Source organism: Antechinus flavipes, chromosome 3 (genome assembly GCF_016432865.1).
Source record: "Antechinus flavipes isolate AdamAnt ecotype Samford, QLD, Australia chromosome 3, AdamAnt_v2, whole genome shotgun sequence".
NCBI lineage: Eukaryota > Metazoa > Chordata > Mammalia > Dasyuromorphia > Dasyuridae > Antechinus > Antechinus flavipes.
The window spans coordinates 426,025,873-426,052,360 of NC_067400.1; the positions used below are offsets into that span (position 1 = coordinate 426,025,873).

Consider the following 26,488-nt stretch of genomic DNA (forward strand, 5'->3'; position numbering starts at 1 on the left):
GTGCTCTATCCACTGAGCCATCTCCTCCCCTTCCTTTTCCACTCCCCTGCCTCCACCCACCAAAATCATCATTTCCTATACAACACATCAGGACTTGCACAAAGAATGGGCGGGGGCCATTCTTTCTCCAAGCTTATATATTAATAGAGTATGGTCCAATTACTATTTAGCCTCATGTGCTTGGGAACTCAGTGCCTCAACTCAAGCCTCAGCCCATTACATCTCCCGCTTTCTTTTGTTTTAGAACACAGTTGATCATGCCATCCCTGACTCCTCAGGGAGGTCAGAGCCCCTGGGAAAACAGGGACACTGATACATTGTTGGTGGAATTATGAACACATCCAGCCATTCTGGAGAGCAATTTGGAACTATGCTCAAAAAGTTATCAAACTGTGCCATACCCTTTGATCCAGCAGTGTTTCTATTGGGCTTATACCCCAAAGAGATACTAAAGAAGGGAAAGGGACCTGCATGTGCCAAAATGTTTGTGGCAGCCCTGTTTGTAGTGGCTAGAAACTGGAAAATGAATGGATGCCCATCAATTGGAGAATGGTTGAGTAAATTGTGGTATATGAACATTATGGAATATTATTGTTCTATAAGGAATGACCAGCAGGATAAATACAGAGAGGACTGGCGAGACTTACATGAACTGATGCTCAGTGAAATGAGCAGAACTAGGAGATCATTATATACTTCAACAACGATACTGTATGAGGATGTATTCTGATGGAGGTGGATTTCTTCAACAAAGAGTTCTAACACAGTTTCAACTGATCAAGGATGCTCAGAAGCAGCTACAGCCAAAGAAAGAACACTGGGAAATGAATATAAACTGCTTGCATTTTTGTTTTTCTTCCTGGGTTATTTATACCTTTTGAATTCAATTCTCCCTGTGCAATAAGAGAACTGTTCAGTTCTTCACACGTGTATTGTATCTAGGATGTACTGTAACCTATTTAACATGTATAGGACTGCTTGCCATCTGGGAGAGGGGATGGAGGGAGGGAGGAGAAAAATCGGAACAGAAGTGAGTGCAAGATAAGATTGTAAAAAATTACCCTGGCATGGGTTCTGTCAATAAAAAGGTATTTAAAACTCAAAAAAAAAATAGTATTTAAAGAAAGTCAAATTGATCCATTGTCCAATAATACAATGTCATGTACAAATTATTTTTCCCAGGCCATTTGCCCAGAAAGATTACATAAATATTACTACTAATGTTATTATGCCAGTTTTTAAACATTCAATATTCCCATTCTTTGCCAGTCTATCATGAACACTTCTTTAAAAAGGAATGCTCAACCCTCCAAATTTTTTCTTTTTAGAAAAATGCATGTGGCTGATGGAATATTTATTAGGTTGTAGAAATAGTAATAAACAGAGTCATGATTTGAATCCAAAAAAAGAAAAAGAAAAGAAAAGAAATGGACACAAGTTTAAATTCACCTTACATAATTTGTAGTATTGTTTAATCATTTTTCAATTGTGTCCAACTCTTCGTGACTTCTTTTAGGGTTTTCTCAGCAAAAATAGTATATTATTTTGCCATACCTTTCTCCAGCTCATTTTATAGATAAGGAATTGAGTCAGATGGGGTTTGAAGACTTGAGATATCTGAAAAGATACAGTTCAATTGCTTTTTAACTTGATGTATACATATATATATATATGCATAATTGCAATGAGAAGATAGGTGGTACATTTGATATGGTACCAGTCTTGAAGTTTAGAAGAACTAACTTTAAATCTAACTTAGATATTTATTATCTCTGTAATTCTAGGCATATCAGTTAATCTTGTTCACCTCAGTTTCCTCTTTTGTCAAATGATCTAGCAAAGGAAATGGCACACCACTCCAGTATCTTTGCCAAAAAAAAAAAAAAAAAAAAGCAAATGGGGTCACAAAGAGGCAGACATAACAGAAACAACTGGACTAACAACAAAACATATTTGTAGATTTTTTTATTCTAAATTTTTTTTTCTTTATTTAGGTATTCACTGGAATTTATGTAGTGGAAATGATTTTGAAAATTATTGCATTGCATCCATATAATTATTTCCAAGAGAAGTGGAATATATTTGATACTTTTATTGTGACCCTTGCTTTAGGGGAACTTGTAATTACTTCCTTTTGGATAACAGATACAGTGCACATTTCCCTTTTACAATTTCTCTTCTTACTCAGAGGGGTAAGTATACATGAAACAGTTTTCTATTATACATGTACAAAATTAGTTATCACTTTTAGGACTATTATGGGCAATGACAGGTCATGGACCTAGGAAGAAGAACTAGGATATAGTTAGTTTCAGACATCAGAGGGAAAAATAGAAATAGAATCAGGACAGACCCATTTGCCTTTCAAAAGACCATGTTCAAGGTGGACCAAAGATCTGTAATAAAATAAAACATCTGGAGATTATCGATATGTAGAAATTAAAATAAGCAATTGTATATGTCATAACTAAGAAATAAGATGAGTCATAATGTAATGCTTAATCCCTGAAAATGCCAAAAACTATGATGATCCTTAAGAATATATAAAATAGTCATATAAGATAAGAAGTCATAAATGATTTATGATATGTAAGTTGAAGGGAATATTTACAATGATCAGATAATATTTTTGAAACCTCAAAAAGAATATTAAGAAAGCATTAAAAAATCAAGGACTATATAACTTCCTAATTCTGAGCATCCTTTAATAAACTTTGATTTCCAAATTAATGTTTGATGAACATTAATTCTTCAATGGCCTTACTTTTCTGCCTGTGTTTGAGTTTTCATAATTGATATAATGACAACAATTTCAGTCTAAATCAAGTTATGCAAAGCACTAAGAAAAGTAAGAGAAGTTTTTTGTTTTGTTTTGTTTTGTTTTTGTTTTTGTTTTTGTTTTTTACAAATAGCAAGCAAAAGGAAGATAGAAATCCAGGTTTTTTTTTTTTTCCAAACGATCATTGTAAAGAACTCCTTTTAGATAGGTTGTATTCATCAAACCAAGATCTTAGTTTTACCAAAGTTTTAACATTTTCATAAATAACTATTCTGAAGACAATTATCTACTAATTATGGAACTATAATTATAGCTAGCATAAAAATGTAGTTTCTTTCTCTTTATTTTTAGCTCCGTGTTTTCAAATTGACAAAATATTGGCCAATGATGAAAATGATGCTCAAGATCATTGGGTACTCTGTGAAAACTCTTAGAAGCTTGACATTAGTGTTGGTCATCACAATTTTTATTTTTGCGGTGGTTGGCCTGCAGTTCTTTGGTCACAGTTACAAAGACAATGTCTGCAAGATTGATACTGACTGTTTACTTCCACGTTGGCATATGCATCATATCTTCAACTCCTTTCTTATTGTGGTCCGGGTATTGTATGGAGAATGGATAGAGACCATGTGGGACTGTATGGAGGTGGCAGGGCAATCCATGTGCCTTGTTTTTTACATGGGGCTTATTATCATTGGAAACTTACTAGTAAGTAACTCTGAAGATTTAAACTATTAGTTAAGAATACAGTTATTGTCTGAAATGAATTGTAATAAATTAGTATTAATGAGATTTAGATGAACTGTGAAGTATAATTTTAATGGTGAGATATAGTTATTATTTTTAGTTCTAGTATTGGAATCACACTCAATTCAAGATAATTTTCATTACTTTCATTGAAGGTAATGAGGGCGAACACATTCCTGCGATAAGGAATAGATTGTAAAAAGAAGTGGACTTAAAAGATAAATGTCCAGTTTGGAGAGCAAATATTGGGACAGATTTTCTGGAATATAGGGGAAAAAAATGGATAAGGCAAGTATAGGCCAGAACAGAGTATTTTAAATCCCAATCTAGTTTTTATTTTACCCTAGAAACAATAGAGGAAAAAAATGAGTATTTTCCAAGGTATGGGAGTGATCTGTCTCATAGAATGACTTATGCAGCTTCATGATAAGGGCCACAGGATTATTGTCATGTGAGTGGAGAAATGTGATGAAAATGCTAGAGATATTGGAGAATAACATCTATAAAACTTGGGAATTCATTAGATTTGAAAAGTGAGGTAAAGAATCAATGATGATTTATATGGATAATTTGGGTGAATAAAAAAAGTGATAATGATCCAAAAAGAAATAATGAAATATGGAAGAGAAATATATTTGTCAGCAGATAGGTTTTTTTTTCCACTCATGTTGCGCTTAGGATGCCAATAGGAGGTCAGGTAGCAGTGTGTAGTAGGCAATTGGTAATGCAAGCTTGAATTTGGCACTTGAACTATAGTGAGTAAGAGATAACTAAGAAACAAAATATCCAAAATGAGAGTCCAAGTCAAAACTTTGAGTGAAACTAATATTTACTTCATTGGAATTGGTTGACGAACCAACAAAATAGGCTCAGAAAAATTTAGAATGGAAAACCATGAAAGACTCTTTCATAGAAACCATAAGGTGAATGAGGATCTTGGAAGATGAGAATAGAGTAGGCGATTACAGTGTTAAGACTTTCAGGGAGTCCAGTAATAAGGACTGGGAAGGATAGGGAGAGAGGGGAGTCATTAAATTTAGTAACTAAGCAATCATTCATTGCAATCAAGAGAAAAGATTGTCAGGTGATGATGTTAAAATCTAGATTTCAATGAATTTATGTAAGTGAGATAATAAATAGAGGTAACTTTTCCTAGGAGTGTAGCCATAGAAGGCAGGTTATATTCAAGATCATTAACTATGAAAGTGATACTGTGATAATGTCTCACTGGTGTGTAAGACAGTTTCACACTACTGTTGATAGAAAAGTTGGCATGAGACTTCCAGAGAGAAAATTGTTTCAACTTCTGTTCACTAATAAGGAGATTCTAATTTTACTTGTTCTTTGATCCATTTTTTTTAAACTGGTGATATTGAACTAAAAGTAAAAGTTGTATTTTTATCCTCTGCTTTTTTTTTTTCTTTTCCTTTTTAGGTACTTATATTGTTTGTAGCTTTATTGAGCTCATTTATTTCAGAAAATTCTACAGTGAGTGATGTGAAAGCAGATTCACAGAATCTCTTGCTTGCAATGGCAAGAATTAAAAAGGGCATCCAGTATATGAAACGAACTTTATTTGACCTCATTGCAGAAATTTTTACTAAGAAACAAACTACTTCAAAAGAGATCAAAAAAGTAGAAAATCTAAGTATGGAGAAAAAGAATGATACATCCAGTCAGTCACTTAATAAAATAAGCAACGATCAAGATTTCCAGAATGGAAAACAGGGAACCATAGCCTCTGGTAGTAGCATGGAGAAATATGTGAAGGACAATAGTTCTTCTCAGTCATCAATTCGCAATCCTAATCTTCCAATGACTGCACCACTTGCTCTTACAGAATTTGATTCTGAAAATGTAAACACCAAAGAATTTAGCAATGAATTCAATGTTGATGACAGTAATGAGGTAAGCTATTTTATATACTTATAATAATAATATATGCTATATAATATAATATAGAATATGTATAATATACTTACATGCTTATAATAATAACATATATGATATTATTATGGCATTTAATATAGAAGTAAATGGGTTAGTTTGGTAGTTCCCAACCTTGTCTAGGATGAGATCTTCAACATCAGAAAATTTCATGGAATTCCCTTCTGTCTGATAATAGTAGCATTGTGTTGTTATTTTCTATGTATTGAAAAGCACATGACAATATGCTAGTATATATTCAGCAAAACTTTAAATATGTTATTAGTTTGATAATAATTTGTCAATAATCATTTCCTGAATTACCCATTCTATACTAAGGATTAACTCTCTCATATAATTATGTTCTAGGAGGAAATACTCTTTGGTTTTTTTCTTCCCTAATTTTTCATCCCATAAGTTTCTTTATCTATAGTTTATGCCCATAGCGGTGTTCTGAGCTTCCTGACCACTCTTTTCTCCTTTCTTATTCTCCTAACCCAAGGCTTAGATCTAAATTTGAGTTCCATTTGCTCTTAGTTTATTCTTATTCTCTCAAAATACCTCTTGATACCTATACTCAAAGGATAAAAGAAAAAAAAGTTAACATTATTTTTATTTAAAGTCTCTTGGATGTCATGACTTCATAGTTTCTTAAGTTATTTTAATCTTATAATTACTGGGTGACAACTATGGTAGTGTTTTCGTAACTTTGAGCAAAGAAGAAGGGACATTATTCTCATCTACAATAAAATGAACATCTTGGATATAATCAGAATCCTAGAAATACAAAATCATAAAAATGAGTGTGAATTCAATCTTAGAATAAGCATGTTATATATCTCATTGAAAGTCTCAACCTATTTCCAAATTAACAGGACTTTCCCCATGGAAATGCAAGATATTTATTTAATAAAAGACACAGAAAGACAAGAAAATATTATCCAGAAATCAAACACAATACATAGACTAAGATATATGAATGAAATTATTTTAAAGGGGAATGAAAATATGGCTTTTCTAATAGAATATCAGTACAAACTTCCCTTATTTCTCTTCCTATTATAAATACTTAAGTATTTATAAACATTACCAAATATTTTTGATAATGATGAGTTTATAGTATAAATGCTATTCATTTCCATTCTTTGCTTTTTGTAGCTGCTCTTGAGATCCTTGTTTTTTTTTGTTCCTCCAAAGAAATATTTCTTTTAATATTTTTCTGCCTCTATAATGTGTCTCTTTAGTCATTTCATTGTTATAGCACAATATATATTGAGTAAGTTGATTAACATCACATTGCTTTTACTGGCATGACCAAGACATAACTCATTATTTATCTAGTAATTTATCTGATTCTCCATTTCTTGAAGGAGAATTTTACAATAAATCCAAATACATGGTGTATTAAGGAACATACACATAAGTCATCTCCTATACATTGTATGCATTTTATTGTTATTTTGAATGGTAATTGTCTTATTATTTTTCCTGTATTTTGTTATTGATATATTAACATAGTGTTTATTTCTCTAGGATTTTTTAATGGTCTATCATATTATTAAGATATATGGATAATTTTATCTCTTCCTACCATGTGTGTAGATTTGTCTTTTATTGCTATTGTTAGTATTTCTAAAATTGTTTAAGGAAAGTAAGGAAAAGGGACAACCTTGTTTTTTACTCCTATACGTATCTGGAAAGTTTCTAATGTTTCCCCATTACATATATTGCTAGCTTTTGATATGACATATATACATATGTGAACATATGTATAGCTGTTACCACATATACATAAACATAGATACTTGTATATATTAACTCTTTAAATCATTAAGATCATAAAAATTAGATCAAGAGCTAACAGGAATATCAGAAGCTCTCTAGGCTAATGTTCTTCACTTTATAAATGAAGAAATTGAGACTCAGGGAATTTACGTGATGTGCCAATGCAATATAAAACTATTTTATGTGAGATTTCAAAATAGGTTTTCTGCCTCCCAAGCCAAGATTGTTTGCTTTTTATGACAATACCTACCAATTATCATGTTTAAACTTTGTAGAATTATTGAGATAATATTTCATGAAGTGATTAGTATAGAGCTTGATACATTTTAGACAATATATACTTGCCCCATTCCCTTCACTTTTTAGCATGTGTTGTACATTGTCAAAGATTTTTTTTTATTCCTACATCTATTCAAATGAAGTTGTTTGGGAATTTCTTGTTTTTAGCATTGGTATGATAAATTCTATTACTTTTATCCTAATGCTATGACCACCTTGCACCTCTACAATAAATCCCATTTGGTTTTAGTGATTATTTTTTATATGTTGTATAACAGTTTTCTTGAATACACAATCATTTTCTAATTTGTATCACATATAAGTGTATGTTTCATCATCCTCTACTTCCCTGACTACCTTATAAATATCTTGTGAGCATATTCCCTAGATTTATTTATTCTTGTATTTTTTCCACACATGTACATATAATTTATATGAAATACAATAAACACTCATAAATGTTTAATATAACTGAATTGCTATTTATATTTTTTCTATTTACAGTACAAGCTTCCTCACAAGTCTTTAGGGCTTTTTTTTTTTTTTTAGGGCAATTTAAGGGCATGTTTTTCAGTCAGCATCTACTCAGAATCTTAATTCATGTGCCCATATCAAGATTTCTGTTATTAGATAAACCAGAAAACATAGTAGTTCAAAGTAAAGACATGTATTTATATAGAAAAAGAAAAAAGTGATGACACAGAAATCCCCACCTTTTGAAAGAGTACTCTCTTCCAAGAGTTTCCACGTTACCCATCCCAAAGGGTGCATGCATGGCAAAAAAATGGGAGAAGGCAATTTATACCCTTAGTGATATGTCCCAACTGCAACTTTTTTCAGCTTCCATCACTAACACTGAATAGAATTCATCAGGGTGAAATAAATTGTCTCTAGGACTCCTATGATTGTGTCTGGGGCTGCTATCCCCAAAATTTAGTCTTCCATTTAATTTAGAGTTCAAAAAATCTTTTCAGCTCTTTTGTGCTCAGACTGTGCAAATATTTTGCTAGAATCAAGACTGAAAAGAGATCAAGTATAACTACTGCTTTTTTTTTTAATTATCCTGCCAGGAATGAAGTCATTTTCCCCTATTTATTATATGAATTTTGATGAATAAACGTTCCTGATTTTGAATTCAATTAATGTATTTTAAAAATGCTCTTTAATAAAACTATAATTAGAACATTAGTTCCCATTTATATAGTGATGGTTAAGATTTTCAAAATGTTTTACATGCCTTATCTCATTTGATCCTTAATATCTGACACAGGATTTGAACTTAGGTCTTTTAGACTCCAAGTCTATGTTCATATACTGTCACAACTTACAGCAAAGTAGAATGCTTGGAAACAAGAATCCAGTACAGACACAACAGTAGATTACTTAACTTTAATGTGTACCTCTATATTTTTATATCACAACATTATTATTGATTTTCCAGATGTCTTGTTTTTAAATATCATTTAATTTAATATTTAGTCATTGAATTTAGTATAATTTGAGGTTAAAACTTTCTTTTTGGGTTGGGATGTATAGAAACTCAGCCAAACTATCTCTCCTGAAGACAGCATGGCTCCAATTCTTGGCCTTCAGGAAGAACAAAATGTAGCTGAACATGTAAAATCAAAGGAACCAGAATCCTGTTTTTCAGATAGTAAGTGAAATTTGATAACTGTGTTTTGTGATCTTTTGCTATAATTTTGAGTTTTTTTTCAATGATTAACATTATTTGAAATATGATCTTATTTAAAACATGCATTACTGTTCCAGCACCATAGCTATATATATTATACACTGGGGCAAATTAATAATAATTGATTGTTATAATTATTGTGACTAGAATATGCATACTACTCTCTACTTTATAAAACAATTTACATCTGTTAGTCCACTTGATCCTCATAACAAACCTTTAAAGTAAATGCTATTATTATCCCCGTTTCACTGTTGAAAAAACTGAGGGATAGATATTTTTCAATTATTATCATGCTGTTCTAACTACTGAACCAGCCAGTCATATATTGGAGCTATAATTTTGAATACTATGTATAGGACAGGTTTATTTGCTTGGTGGTGGTAATGGAAGTTGTTTTTTGTTGTTGGGTTTTTTTTTCCTGACACTGTAATTTTTGCTAGGTTGCAGGCAAATGTTCCCTTTCTGTGGAGCCAGCAAAAAGTCTAAGGTAGGAAAGATCTGGTGGAACCTGAGGAAAACTTGCTACTGGATAGTAAAACATCATTGGTTTGAAATGTTCATGCTTCTTATCATCTTGCTCAGTTGTGCTGCTCTGGTAAGTGAAATAGAAAGTGAGCATGATATTGATGAAGTCATTTTCTTTTAAAATCTACCTTAATGAAAAAATGATAATGACACATCATTCTCTCAAAAAATTAATTGTAGCTACACCCAGAGAAAGAACACTGGGAAATGAATGTAAACTGTTTCATTTTTGTTTTTCTTCCTGGGTTATTTTTACCTTCTGAATCCAATTCTTCCTGTGCAACAAGAGAACTTCAGTTCTGCACACATATATTGTATCTAGAATATACGGTGACATATTCAACATGTATAGGACTGCTTGCCATCTGGGGGAGGGAGTGAAGGGAAGGAGGGGAAAAGTCAGAACAAAAGTGAGTGCAAGGGATAATGTAAAAAAATTACCCAGGCATGGGTTCTGTCAATAAAAAGTTATAATTAAAAAAGAAAAAAAGAAAAAAATTAATTGTGATTCTAAATACAGCATCATCATGGCAAGGCTTTATCTTTTTTTTTTCCTTAACGAGGAAACTCATCTTATTCTTGTGATAAAGAGATATGGGCTAAATAATTGGATGAATTCAGGTCTGCAACATGAGATCCTTAGTAGAATATGCCAAGTATCTGTGTTTAGCCCTGTGCTGTTTAACATTTTTATTCATTATTGGAAAAGATGCCATATACATAGAAGGGAGAGATAATATAATGGATGTCACATTTAGTAGCAAAATAAGATACTGACAAGAAAAAGCACTGAGAAGACAAAGGGGTATATTTAATAAAAATACAACCTGATAGGATTAAATGTAAGATGTATACTTTAATCAAAAAAAAATCAATTCCCCAAATAAAAGATAAAGACGCATGTTTAGGTAATAATTTGTGTGGGGTGGGAACAAGGGAAGGTCTAGGAGTTTTATTGTACTGAAAGGTCAATATGAGTTTCTAATATTCTTCAGTAGCCAAAAAGTTATACTTGCACTACAATAAGAAATCATGGCTTCCAGGAACAGGGAAGTCATAGTGCCTTGTATTCCTTTCCTTATTAGATTTTATTTGGAATATTATGTTCAAGTATAGGTATAATTATATTCAATATATACATTGTTAGCTTAAATAGCATTTAGGAAAGGGCAGCCAAGATGATTGAAAGATTTATTCCCTATCATATGAGGGGGAGAAGAATTATTTAATCTGGAGGAGTGACTGGTGGAGGAGGAGATGATAAAGTACATTGAGTGCCCAGTCTGAAGTCAGAAGACTCATCTTCCTGAGTTCCAATCTGGCTTCAGATTCTGGGCAAGTCACTTAATCTTCTTTAAGTCACTAACACTTCTTCATTTATAAAATGATTTGGAGAAGAAAATAGTTCAGAAGTAGCAATGTCTGGAGGAGAGAAAACTCAAAGGTGACATGAAAGCTGCCTTCAAGTAGTTAAGAACTGTCTTAAGAAATTGGAATTAAATCTATTCTATGTAGCTCCACAGGCAAAAGTAGGAACTTACCCAGTTTTTATGAGATCATAGATTTATAGCCAAAGGAACTACAGAGTCCATGTAGTCAACATCTCTTATTTTACAAATACAGAAACTAATGGTCAGAGATGTAAAGGATTTGCCTGAGTTCATGCAAGAAATAGATGATTTTGAGTTCAAGTTGAGTTCAAGTCTTCATTCTCTAAAGACAGTGTTCTTTCCACTGCTTTATTCATTTCATAATTATATCCTTTTAAGTATCCTATAATTCACCCAAATTGGCTGACCAAATATTTGAGTTTACATGTCTTTATATAAGCTCCCTAAGGCATCCTCAATTGTTCTCCCTTGCCTTAAGCTACCACAATGAATCATTCATTGTGGATATTATTGTTTATTCAGTGCCTCTTCTCTTCCCCCTACTTGACAGGAGTCTCCCTCCTCAAATCAGCTTTTATTTATTTGTGAACAACAGATCATAAGTTCATATATTAAGAGCTAGATAGGATGTTAAAGACATGATAGCTAATCCAGTATCTTTATTTTACAAATTTTCTACTGTACTAATAATCATGCATTTCAAATACATTGAAATTTTTATTGTATTTTATTTTGTTATTTCACAGACTTTTGAAGATATTAACTTTCAAAAGAGAAAGACCATCATGATTATACTTGAATATGCTGACAAGATTTTCACTTACCTGTTCATTTTGGAAATGCTTCTCAAATGGATGGCATATGGTTGTAAAACATATTTCAGTAATCCCTGGTGCTGGCTAGAATTCTTGGTTGTTAATGTATGTATCGTTTTTGTTGGTACTATTTAATATTTTATTTTTTCCCAATTACATATAAAACATTTTAAACATTTTTCAGATGATACGTGAAAAATTGATAACTATTTTATGATCTTTTGCTATTATTTTGAGTTTTTTTCAATGATTAACATTATTTGAAATAAAATTTTAATTTAAAGCATGCATTATTATTCCAGTACCATAGCTATAAGCATTTTACCCTGGGCCAATTAATAAAAATTAATAATAGTAATTATTATGACTAAAATAAGCATGATGCTCTATAGTTTATAAAACAGTTTATATTAGTCCATTTGATCCATATAACAAACCTTTAAAATAGCTGCTGTTATGATTCCCATTTCACTGTTGAAAAAACTGAGGGATGGAGAGGTTTAATTGTTTGCCAAGGTCACACAGATATGTGTTTAAAGCAGATGTTATATGTTTTGTGTAAGCTCTGAAATTTTAATCACAAAAACCTTTGGGTTCATTAATTCAACATTATTCTTAATTTTGCTGAATAAATTACCCTTGGTCATAACCCCAGCTCTTTTGCTCTATGAAATCTAATATTCCAAGCCTTGTGATCTGCCAGTGGGGCACCCTGCCAGGTCTTATATAACTTTTTTTTATTAACATTACATCCTATTTTTATTGTTGTTGTTGCTTCTAATATTTTCTCCTTAATAAAAGAGCTTTGAAACTTGGCTATGATATTCCTATAAGTTTTCTTACTGGGGTCCCTTTCAGATGGTAATTGGTAGATTTATTTCTATTTCTACTTTGCTTAGTTGTTCTAGAACTTCAAGGCAATTTTCCTTAATAATTTTTCTTCTATTGTATCAAGTATTTTTTAATCATAATATTCAGGTAATCTGACCATTCTTATATTAGTTCTCCTCAATCTTTTCCAGATCAGTTGTTTTTCTGATGAGATGTTTTACTTTCTCTTCTATTTTTTTTCATTCTTTTGATTTTGTTTTATGATTTCTTGATTTCTTAAGAGTATCATTACCTTCCCCTTAAGTTTGTGATTCTCTATTTCTAGTTGGTAAACTTTCTTTTAATAACTTTATTGATTTTCTTGGATTGCTCTTATTTTTTTCTAATTTTCCCTTAATCTCTCTCATTTGATTTTTAAACTGCTTTTTAAGTTCTCCCAAGAACTCTTTTTGTGCTTGGGACCATTTGGCATTTCTCACTGAAAAAGGAATAGGTTATTTTTAACTCCATTATTTTCCTCTGAATGTGAACCCAGATTTTCTCTATTTCCACAGTAACTCTTTATGGTTGGGTTCTTTCTCTTTTGCTTATTCATTTTTATTTGTTTTGTTTTTAACTGCTGTTACAGTAATCAAGTTGTAGTCCTGAGATATGGGAGAGCCCAATCTTGGTTTCTTCTTTCAACTCCTAAAACCATAGTTATGGACCCAACAAATTGTCCCATAAATAATCTTGCTCCCTGTGTTGCCTATAAATGACAGCTGACTCTCTGCCTCAGCACTGAAACCAGAGATTCTATTCTCCTGCAAATGCCCACAACCAACAGGGCTATGTGCTAGCTCCGTTTCTTCAGCAGTCATAACCTGGACCTGTCTGATCAATACAGATGTACCTGATGTACCTCCACAGAGGAAGATCCTACAATATTTTTCTACTTAGCTGTCAGATCCCCACACTGTCTAGGAGGTGAAAGTTTCTAAGATAAAAGCTATCTCTCAATCCTTCTAGATTCATTTATTTATCTAGGGTTTTTGTTGTTGTTGTTGTTTGTTTGTTTGTTTGTCTGTTTTTAGACAAGACAAAAAGGGAGATTATTTGCCTCAATTGCAACTTAGCCTTAATCACTGAATGGGTGCAGCTTCAGTCATGTTGAAGATCTTAGTTTAAAAACGCTAAGTTCTCCCTTTTCATTCAAGGCCATTTCCAGTTGTCTTGATCTATATGTTTCCACTGGACCCAGATGCTCTGAAGGGGGAAGTAAAACAGGTGATCTTGCACAGCCCTCCTCCACTTAAATCTAATTAATTTTCATGACACAACTTCATTGCTTAGAGAAGGTAGGGTAAACAACAATCTCTCAATCTAGATGCCCCCAAAACTGGTTAATTGTTGATTCAGCAGAAGTTGCCATTATTTTAGGAGGAGATACACTTTTCTTTACGTTTATTTCTACTGTTCTGAGATAATGTTCTGATTTTTTTTTTTTTTGGTGGAGGAAATTTGGAGATATAAAAATTATCTGACCTACATAGCCACTTCCCAGAATCATCTCCCCCATTCTTTAATTTTTGAAGACAAATTATTCCTCTAAGAAACTGATATCCTTTCCAAGGTCTCTTAATTACCAATTCAGTAATCTTTTCTCAGCTCCTATTTTCCACGATCTTTCAAAAAATACTAACCACTACTCCTTTTTGAAACTTTCTTCCATGGTTTCCCGGACACTATACTATCCCTATTTCCTTTTTAATTTTCTGGTTGTTCCTTTCTTTTTATTGAGGTGTGAGAAATGAGGGTTGAGAGATCCCCTGAACAGCAATGGGTCCTCTTGCTGGTTGTCACAGGCTTTTCTAAAGAATTTGCAATCCCAAGTGGTGAGGTTTGTGGCAAAAATGGGTTTATTATATTGAAAAAACAATTTTCTCAACAGGCAAAATCCTGTTAGAATCTTTTGCAAAGGTTTGGGCAGACAGTCTTTGTTTAAATTGGGGTTTTTTGGCCCCAAACTAGGGATGAATTTGAGGACAATAAAGGATGGTGATTATGTTCCAGGTCAAGATCTACAATTTAATTATAGGTGGAAATCACTATGGGAGTTTTCCCAATGAGCAGGAGGGTGAGGTCCCTCCCAGAAGCTGGGAGGGTTTGAGACTCAGGACCACCCTTCCCTCAAAGATTAAAGGGGACACCGTTTACATCACTTTCTCTTATTGACCATATTTTCCTCCTCACAAGATAACATATCATTTACTCTTTGTTATTTTGTTCTTTGTTCTTCCCATTCACATCCTTGAAAACATAATTCATCTCCATGATTGTACAATGTTCACTTCCCTATCTAACACTCTAATCTGACCTTTGTTTTGAACTGAAGTATCATACAGAGCTTGTTTTGTCCATTTGTAGACCCCATTGCTACCTTACACCCACTGTGTATAAAATAGAATTCAACAGCTTTCTTCCAGCATTGCTACTTCTATATTTCTCCTGTTCATCCAAGTTTAAAAACTTGGAGTCATGCTCACATTGTTTTGTTTTCTATTACTTCATGGTCAGTATTAGCCAACTTTTCTCTAATCTTCCTTCTTAAAATTTTTTTGGTGTTTGTCCCATTTTCACCTTACTCTAGAAGCTCCTTTCCTAAAATCTGTACTTTTGCAACAGCCTTTTAACTGGTTTTCTGTTTCTACTATCTCTTCACTCCTGTCTATGCTTGACACAATAGTCTTTAATACATTGCCTTTCATGGGTTAATCTTCTCAGAACTCTTCAATGGACTCTCTATTGTCTAAAGGAAAGGTCTTTTATCCTATTATTCAGAGCTCTTCCCTTATCTGTTTGGTATTGACTTCTCCAGTCTTTTCTTCCACTAACTCTCTCCTCTCACCAAATTAATCAAATTATTCATTGTTTTCCCAATATACCACACACATTCCTGCCCCCAACCTTGTGGACACCATTATCCTTACTTCATATATTTCTGCCCCTCTCTGAGAATCCTTTTCAAATAAAATTCTTTTGTAACACATAATTTTTCTTCCCTTTTCTGAATATTTATGAAGCTTATCTTCTATATAATTTATCTGACACTTAGCATATGCTGCTTTTTTGTGGCATTGGGCATATGTCCAATGACCAGGCTATAAGCTCCGTAAAAGTCAGAGATGAGATTTTTTTAGTGTCCTTCCAGCTTTAAACCTATGATCCTGAGAATCCAGCCAAAAGACTCACATATATAATATGCTTGTAAAATGATTATTTTTAGAAGTGTCATATTTTCTTATATTATCAAATTATGTCATATTTTGCTTAGATTTTCATTGGTGTATCTATGAATGTTATCACTCACATGCAACAATACTCAAAGTTTCATTTTGACTATTATTACAATATTGTGAGTTAACTTAAAAAAAATGGATCTTGGTATCAGTTTCAAACTCTCCAACTGGCATAACTTAACCATTGATTAATTTTTTAAAGTTGTAAAAATCAATTTAATCTATTTAGTTTAACAAATAATATTTGCTATTACCATTATTTATTTTCACTTTTTTCAATTTAATTCCTTTTGATACAGTATAAAAGGACTCTTCCTAGTTATTAATTTCTGGTGATTATAGTGTTTACTTGAATTGCATTCTTAACTTCTTAAGAATAACTTTTTTTTCTTTTTTACAGATAAATGTGATACTTTGTTTATTTGTTTTTCATACAGGTCTGTTTTATTAATTTACTAACCAGTTATCTAGGATATGCAGTATTTCCTTTTCTGAAATCCCTCCGGTCACTAAGAATTTTATCTGCATTTGAAAGAGTAAGGGTAAGAAAAATAACTTACAATAATCTATCTGTGGCCCAAAAAAGTACACAAAACCAGTCTTTCTAGAAATGATAGATTCAATCAATAAACCTTCATTAAGTGCCTTTTATGTGATTAGAGTACTAAGGACTTGAGAAACAAAGACAAAAAATAGTGCCTGTCTTGGTAGAGCTCACATTCCAATATAGAAAACAATATTCAAACAAAAATGTATGAACAAGCTATGTACAGCATAAATAGGAAATAAACAATGGAAGGGAGTGCTAGAATTAAGAGGAACTGGGAAAGCCTTTCTATAGAAGGTAGAGGCAAATTGCATCCTACTTTCTATATACTTAGGATAAATACACCCAGTCTCTTTTTTTATTGCTTAACCAAAGGGATAACATAATTTTTGTTATTGAAATTTCATGTTTTTTCTTTTCATTAGACATGGTCTAATTGTTCAAAAGAAGGAACTGATCTCTTAAGGAGGTATCTGAAAATTAAGAAGAAATTCTGGTTTTGCAATTCAATCCATTAACAAGAATTTATTAACTGCTAAATGCCAAGAATTATACCAAGTGATAGGGAAACAAAAACAGCTTGGTTTGGTTTGTTTCAGTGAATAAGGCTCTCTTTTTCCCAGAAATATTTGGTCTGATAATTAAAACTGATCAATTAATTTCTTCTGCATATAATCCCACATCTATTTTGGCCAAATTTTTCACTGAATTGGCCTATATATATATATATATATATATATATATATATATATATATATATTTTCTGCTCATCATATAGTCTAGGATGTTTAACTGAATCAGTCATCAGCTTATATGTACTTGTAGTAGTAAAATTTACTGTGATTATAACAAAGAAACTTACAATTTTAAATTCAGGTAACATCATAGTGAAGTAAATTTTTTCAAGTTCAAAATGAGATGAATGATTATGTTAACATCTAAAAACAAGATAAGAGTAAATAATAACTAAATAAGTTAGAATTAATGGAATAATGCATGGCATTAATGTAGAGGTGGGTTGAAAATAAATAACAAAATAAATTTCTTAAGATTTCACCTTTTGTGAATGATTTGGTCTTTTGCTTATATAAATTATATGTAAATATAAAAAATAAGTCAGGTTATTAAGACTTTGGAACCTTTTAGGTCTTTTTAAAAATTTGTTGTTGTTAGCCTACAAAATGGGGTTATTAAATGTATGTGTTTATTGTATATATCTTAAATTCTTAAAGGACTATGATTTAGCTAGTACAAGTGCTAGCAGTTCTTAGACCCCAAGTTCAGTCCTACATATTCTCTAAATGTAAGACTATGTTTATATGTTACACTGAACTGCAGGAAATAAATAATTCATTCTATGAGAAGATGAAAAATGTTACCAAACTACAAATCTTATCTATCTTTAGTTTATTGTATGGGTCTAACATTACAATTTCTAAGATTTTTTAGGTTTTCCAATAAATTAGATTTCATATATTTTTCTTCTCTTTTTAAAATGCAAAGATTTAATGGTTGTATCTTGCCAATAAGTTTTCTTCTCTTTTTTTAAATTTAAATGTTTCATCAATATCATCTTAAAATTTGCCTTATTTACTCGATATCTAGAAGTTTTAAAGTCTAAAAGATTGCCCTTACTAGTTCTTACAGTACAGTTGACATTAATAATTTTCACATAATCAAATTCAAGAGTTATTTAGTATTTTTCATAAGTTGTATTTCTGTTCTTTTATTTCTTTTCTAGGTAGTTGTAACTATATTAGTAAGAGAAATTCCATCCATCCTGAAAGTACTTCTTGTCTGCCTTACCTTTTGGCTAATTTTTAGCATTATTGGAGTAAATCTGTTTGCTGGCAAGTTCTCAGAATGTGTTAATACTACAGATTTTTCAAGGTTTCCTGAAACTATTGTCCAAAATAAGTCTGAATGTGAGATGCTTATGGACACTGGCAAAAATATAATACTTGAAAAAATTAATGAAGATGTGCAGTGGAAAAATGCAAAAATGAACTTTGATAATGTTGGAAATGGTTATTTTTCTCTTTTTCAAGTGGTAAGTTACTCAGAGTTTTGAAATTTTATATATTCTATAATGATTGAATGAATAAAAAGCAAAATATCTATTTTCTGTGTTTAGTTTTATACTTCTAGCTAAATATGAAATCAGAAATATTTGATAAATTATCTCATGAAATCTTTATGAGTCACATGTAAAAATGAGATTTTGATGATAAAAAAGTTTGGTATATTTACATATGATTATATGTCCATACCCAAAGTATATATCTTTTCATAGATCCAACTTGCAGTAACTTTGGTGACTTCAATGAAGTAACCTTTTTAATTTAAAAAATGGGGTTTAGAATTATAATTTCATTGACATATAAACTTTTGGTATAGAAAATCCTTTCACTAATGCAGAAGAGTAACTTTTCCAAATTTAATAGTATTATGATAGGTTACACAGTTATTATGTGGCAGACACATAGCTTGAGACAGACCTTCCTAAGACCAAGAGTAGTTCTTTATCAAATAGTTTAGGCTGCTGTCTTATTCAACATTTTATTTTTAACTAACTACTTAGTAAAAGATATAGCACACATACTTGTAAAGATAGCTAATGTGTCAGAAGATAGAATCAATATTCAAAAACATGAATACATGTCTACAATTATGGGACAAAATAAAAAAAATAAATCTTTTAGAAGAATAAAAGCACAACTATAGGACAAGGAATAACCTAACATCAAGTGAGCTCATTTAAAAAAACCAGTATGTTTTAGTTGGATATATATTTAACAAGAACCATCAATGTGACAAGAATGCTACAAAATAATACATATTCTTAAAAACATACAAAATACTAATAATTATTGGTAATGTCCTAATTAATTAAAATAATATATATTATAATTTAATGACTGATCAAGACCATATCATAAATATTGTTTCCAGTTCAGAATGGCACATTTTGAGAAAAATATCAATACCAGTGAATAATCCAAATAGTGAGAAAAATTTAAGCAATATCATGGGAAACAATTTCTGGAAAATGGATACAAAACTTGTTTTTTATGGACTTTATAACCCTTCCCCTTCTATCTCTATCCCAAATTTGCTATTAGTGCAAAATCAAAATAAAATCTTCTTTTTTAATATCATTGAAATTTCAGTTGTGCATGATATAAGACATTTGATATATACAAATTTGTCTGTGAGTGTGATGAAAAGACATCTAAGCAAAGGGCCATATATAGCATACTGGAAGTTAGGAATATTATATTTACTACTTACTTCATCATACAGTCTAGTTTTCCTGGCAGATATAGGTAGAATTAGAGTAGGAAAAATGGAAATGAAATGGGGTATCAAAAGAAGGTTATCATTTCATTTGTCTTTTTTATTCAATAGATTATTTTCTATCTTTAGTAATATAAAAGTACACTAATTATTGAAGAAGAATCTAGCTTCTATAATAGTCATAATTCATTAAAAGCTTAGTAAGAATAATCAAAGATTCTAATCTCAAGGATGAAGGATGAAAGATACTTGCAAAACAATATCCTGAAATCATTCCCAAACTCATTAGAGTAGGACTTTCATGGATAAATGAAAATGAAATAAGATCTCCTTTTATTTTTTAAGGAATAAATTTGTAATTGTGGAATCAGAAAAGCAGAAAAGCAAAACATTTTAGTTTTACTGTGCTCTTCCCAAGAACCTGAAATCATATCATTAGGGAGCCATGGGACAAAAAGCTACACTATCAACTGGTGATAAAGTAAAAATAGAGGATTTGGGGAAATTTTGTGAATTATAAATGGACTCTTGTTGATTGCTCAGGTCAAACTGTTAGCATATCCCTTTTATCCTACTGAAGATCTTGCCCTACCAAACCCTAATTTTGAATTGCTTGCATCATTCTCTCTCTCTCTCTCTCTCTCTCTCTCTCTCTCTCTCTCTCTCTCTCTCTCTCTTTTGTATTCCTACTCATATGCTATTAAACAATGCTGGAGAACATTGTGAAAACCATGTTAACTGGATCTATTATAACTTTGTGTTATGTAATTTGAACGAGGCAATCACTGCAACCAGTGATATACTTATCTAATTTTATAATTCTCTAATAGTTTTCTAATTGACTCACTTTTCCACTCACCACAATGACTTTTCTTAACCCTTTCATTCCTCAAACTTCTATAGCTTTCCAATTCTGATTTCCCCCAGCTAAGAACATGGTTTCATGTTTCAGGAGAGAGAGAGAGAGAGAGAGAGAGAGAGAGAGGAGAGGAAGAGAAGGAGGAAGAGGAAGATGGTGAGGAGGAGGAGGAGGAGGAGAAAGAGGAGGAGGAGGAGGAGGAAGAGAGAAATTAAGGGAGGGAGATATTGATCATTGAATGATGAAGAAAATTTCTTTCTTCATCTCTGTCTCCTGGCTTCTCTGACTTCCTTCAGGTTCCATCTAAAACCCCATGTCCTATAAGAAGCTAGTTGAGCTAGTTGACTTGACTTTTCATTAAAGTTGACTTCTATCTTGTTCTTAACCATGAGATAAATTTAACAAATGTCATATTTGCAGGCCACATTTAAAGGATGGTTGGAAATCTTGTATTCAGCTGTTGATTCAAGTGATGTAAGTATGAAAAAATTATATCACTAAATAATAATTAATCACATTCATACAACATATTATGGTTAACAAAATAACTCCAGAAGAAAGGTAGTGCAATAATTTTTAATCTTATATAATGAAGAAATAGAGGCTCAGAAGTAGTATTTTGGCCAAGGTCACAAAGTAAGGAATCATCAGAGGCAAGACTAGGGTCTTCTGATCTCAAATTCAGTACTCTTGCCACTACAATATGCATGTCCCTCTGCTCTCTAGAGTTAGCTGTCTAAATCAAATAACATAATATTTTAAAATGTGTAGCACAGTGTGTGGCACATAGTATGTATTTAATAAATGTTTATTGAAGGTTTGATTATTAAGTAGCTATTTAATAAATATTTGTCCCTTTCCCTTTCCTTCCTTTCCTTTCTCAAAGGAAAATTAATAATTCACAAATATATAACACTTTAAAATGTCCAGGGCACTTTTTTTAGATTGAGACTTTAAGGAAAATGGTATGAGTTAGCCCTATTTGAAAATAAGCAAAGATAAAGAAACTTAGCATTAGAGAAATAGCATGAATGAGTCCTGGTTTCATAATAAATCTGTGTTAAATCAGGATACAGTCTATGGTTTCCTGATCTAAGCTCATCATTCTTAACCTCTGTGTTGTCCTTAACACTGAGCTGTACCTTTTATATAAAGTAAGAGTTCTTAACCTTATGTGTGCATATCTGTTTGCATATATCTTATCTCTGCATGTGTGTGTATGTGTGAAAAAGAGAGAGACAGAGACAGAGAGAGAAAGAGAGCGAGAGAGAGAGAGAGAGCGAGAGAGAGAGAGAATGACAAAATGATTGACTCCTTCAACAATCTGGCAAAATCTATGAATTCCCTCTAAGAATAATTTTTTTTAAATAATTGGGGAAAATAAATTTCAGGCAGAGTTTAGCGAAAAAGTGTTTTTGTTTTTGTTTTGTTTTGTTTTTTTAAAGTTCTTGTTCCTTATAAAAGTTATCACTAGACTTCCAAGGGGTTTGTGGACTCCCGGTTAAAAACCTCTGTTCTAGATTATGATCCTTTCAAAGTAAATCAAAGCAAAATAGTGGCTCCCAGATGATGTTGCAAAAATATAATATCCAGTATAAGTATATTCACTTGCTTGTACAAAATGAAAGATTCTACCTAGTCATTGTCTATTACTAACATTTCCTAATTTTACAGGTAGAGGGCCAGCCTAAGTATAACAACAAACCCTACATGCATCTCTACTTTGTCAGCTTCATCATCTTTGGAGTATTCTTTCCACTGGTCCTCTTCATTGGTGTTATCATTGATCATTTCAAACAACAAAAAAAGATAAGTATTCTTGTCTTCATTATATAATGATTGAGCTTTATCAACATTAGCAAAGGAGATAGATTGTATAAGGTACCATTTTATAGTAGGAATATCAACTAAAGAATTCAATCCTTGACTTTGAGTAGTTTTTATTTTATATAAGACAACACTACATGTACACAAATGAGTATAATATAAGGAAGAAAATAATGGAGTAAAAAAAAAAAAAGATCCAAAATTCTTTGGGAAGGTATGAGATAAGAGTGATCACTTGCATATCTGCAAGAGCACAAGCAGTTTCATTGAAGAGGTAGCATCTCATCTAAACCTTAAAAGAAAAGATAAATCTTTAAAATGAGGACTTTGAAGAATTCACCTTGTTCTTTTTAAACATTGGATCTTTGTCCATTTTGCAGCCCTGTGGCATCTTTCACATTCATAATTGATCGACAGTCTCCATCACTAATTCAATTCTCTTGTCCATAAAGACTCTCAATATCTTTATTGTAATTGATGTAATTGATGATGCAACTGGTCCTGAATCTAAGAATATATGCTTGTTGAGAACAGCTAAATAGTGATATCTTATAGTCTCCTCCCTAAGGGTTGGATTTGAATTCTATACCAAATATTTTTGTTGTTGTTATTTTAACATATAATCTGAAAATCATTATTTTACATAGAGGAATTAGAAACCAATTAGGAGATGAATGGTTCTGCAATCCCTCTGAAAGATCAGTGAACAGCAAGTTAAAATAGGAAGGGTAATTTTTTTTAATAGCAAAATCTACAGAGATTTTTAAGTCTTAGAGAATTAAAGGGACCACATTTAATGATTTTATGGGTCACTGAAGCCCTAAATTTCAAAACAAAATTAAACTATATAGTTTCTTCATTTATAAAATGAATTGGAAGAGGAAACAGCAAATTCTCCAGTATCTTTGCTAAGAAAAGACTAAAAGGGGTCACAAGGAGTTGGACACAACTGAAATGACTGAACAACAACAAAATGTCTAAGTCACATATAGGTAAACCTACAACCAGGATAATGAATCTTATCATTACTGAGCTACATAGTCTATTCAATTGATGTATTTGCTTATGTGCATAAAGTGGTATACAAAGAGAGCCTATAGAGGTTTTATTTACTCCTACAATTCACATTATTAAATTCAATTTTTAAAGGGTCAAATTCCACACAGTATTGTGGTTCTAAAAATTTGTGTTACTGGTTTGGAGAAAACTAGTGGTAAATATGATTTTAAATACTTTTCTTTTTTTTTTTTTTACATTAGAGGTCACTCAACCTTTATGACAGAGAAGCAGAATAAATACTACAATTCAATGAAACAGTTAAGGTATAAGAAATCAATACCTCGCCCAGGGGTAAGCAAAATCTCTATCACTTACACAGATTTTCAAAAGATGCTTTTTATTACATCTGTTAAAAATATTTCTTTTTCAAAATGTTTTCTTTTTGGGATATCACAATATCCTTTACCTCTTTTTACTATCTATAGTAATGATGATATAATAATTTATGTCTATAATTCTTACCCAGGACTATGTTGTCATTTATCATCTTGCATTATACACAAATGTTATATGTATATGTATGTATCTATGTATACATATATATATATACATATATATATATTCCAATATTCATCTGATTCCTTTTACCATATCTAGTTGATTGAAATAACTCCTTGCCCTTAAATAGGTAGTTTCTGAAATTGCTATAGTCAGACATATTCATTAATAAGAAGACAATTATCCTGTGATAAACCATTCTGAACTTATCAAAACTAAGCTTTAGATGGCATTTTGTCAGTGAGCTGATATTTAAAGCCTTTCAACTTGGAAAAATCTAGTAAAACTTGCATTATACTGGCTTAATATGAGACAACACAGAATAACTACCACCTGAGAAGATATCAAGTTGGTTCATTAGATGAGCAGGTGAAATGATGTACTGAATACATCTTTTTCCAAGAATCACCATTCATTCAACACATTTATTGAGCTCCTTGAATTTTTGGATTTAGAGATGTATAGCTCATTAAATTCGCCTCTTTAATTTTATAGATGAAGAAAAAAAATGAAAACAAGAGAAATTAAGTGATTTGAAAATCACAATGATACAATTATAAAGTGTCAGAACTGGGAATGGGACAGCTCTTCATTTCAAGACTAATGTTCTCTCTACTAGAATCATAATTTCTTAGATTGAGAGTTGGAAAAAGTGATGTTAGACATTGTCTTGTTCACTTGCCTAACTTTACATGTGAGGAAACTTATGGCCAGAGAGGTGTTAGTGATCTGTCCAAGATCATGTGAAGAGTGTGTGGCAGTTAAAATTCAAATTAAAGTTTTCTGACTCAACATCAAACACTCTTTTCACTGTATCAACTATACTCACTAATCTAGTTCTACCTTCCTTCAGATATTTAAAAAGAGTCACCAAGATTTACATCTTGATAATCGCAGGTCCTCTAGTGGGGCCTTGTATGTCATAATCAGGACACACTTTCAATTCTTCATTGTGCTCCTTTGTTAATGCCAGGTTTTCCAAGGCCCTTCGTAAAATACCACTTACAGACCTGAATACATTATTCTAGAGTTGGTTTCTTCAGTGCCAAAGATACAGAATTATAACCTTTTGATTCTGAGCCATATATTCTATCAATGCAACCCAGTTCTGATTAAATTTCTCCAAGGACCACATTATACATTGCTAAATTAATGAGTTTGCAATCCTCTAAAACTTTCAAGTCCTATTTTACTACTGTCTTTTCTTCTAGTCTATAAAAAATAGCACTTGAATTTTTAAAAATGAAGTATAGGATGCTATATCTATTCTATTAAAGGTGTTCTTTGAGTAATAACTTGGACTTCTTGGATGAGTCTGTCATAGAGTCAGATCCCAACTGTATTATGAAAGATCTCACTCAGTAGGGGCAAGTCAGACCTCTCCATTTCCCACAAAATCAAGATAAAATTTAACCCTTGACTTTGTTGGCCTTGCTATTCCTGTTCCTCCCAAGATTTGAGAGGGGCTGTTTACCAGAGAAGAAAATGGCTATCTGTCTTGTCTCATTCACTGTTAATTGAAGATTTATATTGCCCCTGGAAAACCTCATTAAAATCTGTATATGTACAAATGCTTTCAATATAAACATTTTAAGGAAACTTTATAGCCAATCAAAAAATGCAAGTTCAAGATTTTTTTTCCTAGACTCAAGATATTTCTTGAACTTCATTCTTTTTTTTTAAAGTAATAGTTAATAAAACTACAGAATTGAGAGTGTGATAATACCTCAGAGAAAACTTAATATATCTCCCACATTTTATAAATGAAATAACTGAGTCTGGGATAGGTTAGGTGAGAATTGAGAAACTAGAGAACACTGAATTCCTGAAAACTTTTGCAATTTGTTCAAAGAATAGTTAATTCATAAATGATGACTCAATATAGGTTTACAATGAGAGTTTAGAGTCATATCACTTTTCTGGCTCATAGATAGAAAGGAATATTTAACAAAGGTACAAGACCCAGTGACCAGAAAACATTATTCAAAAAACATAAGTTAGCTTGCAAGCAATAAGCTACAGAAAGTAGTCCCACTTTATGAACCAGAAAGCTTAGTGATTAAAACAAGGTCTCTACTTTTGAAGACTGGGCCTTGTCTAGCTTATACATTCAAAGGAACTGAAAATTTGTTCTTTATGATAAGGGAAAAAATAGCAGGGGAGAAATTATTGGTTTTTTTTTTTAACTTAATCGAATGGCTGAATATATCGAGCATATCTCAATATTATGTTCTAGAATAATATGTTCTAGCCATAAAGCGAGTTTTAGGGTTTAAACTAACAAAACATGGCAGATCTCACTCACTATATGAAGAAAAGACAGCATCTCAGGTAGAAACTATAACTGAA

The 26,488-nt window shown here is 31.7% G+C and overlaps 1 protein-coding gene across 1 annotated transcript in view; it reads left to right on the forward strand.

The window, feature by feature from the left end:
- Window positions 1–26,488, forward strand: part of LOC127554587 (sodium channel protein type 9 subunit alpha-like) — a 118,832-nt gene that overhangs the window by 84,904 nt on the left and 7,440 nt on the right. Inside the window, 11 exon segments of the mRNA XM_051986232.1 lie at window positions 1,995–2,192; window positions 3,131–3,487; window positions 4,961–5,434; window positions 9,053–9,170; window positions 9,653–9,807; window positions 11,875–12,048; window positions 16,490–16,594; window positions 18,341–18,649; window positions 21,176–21,229; window positions 22,430–22,564; window positions 23,837–23,932. Coding sequence (XP_051842192.1) covers window positions 1,995–2,192; window positions 3,131–3,487; window positions 4,961–5,434; window positions 9,053–9,170; window positions 9,653–9,807; window positions 11,875–12,048; window positions 16,490–16,594; window positions 18,341–18,649; window positions 21,176–21,229; window positions 22,430–22,564; window positions 23,837–23,932 — 2,175 coding nt within the window.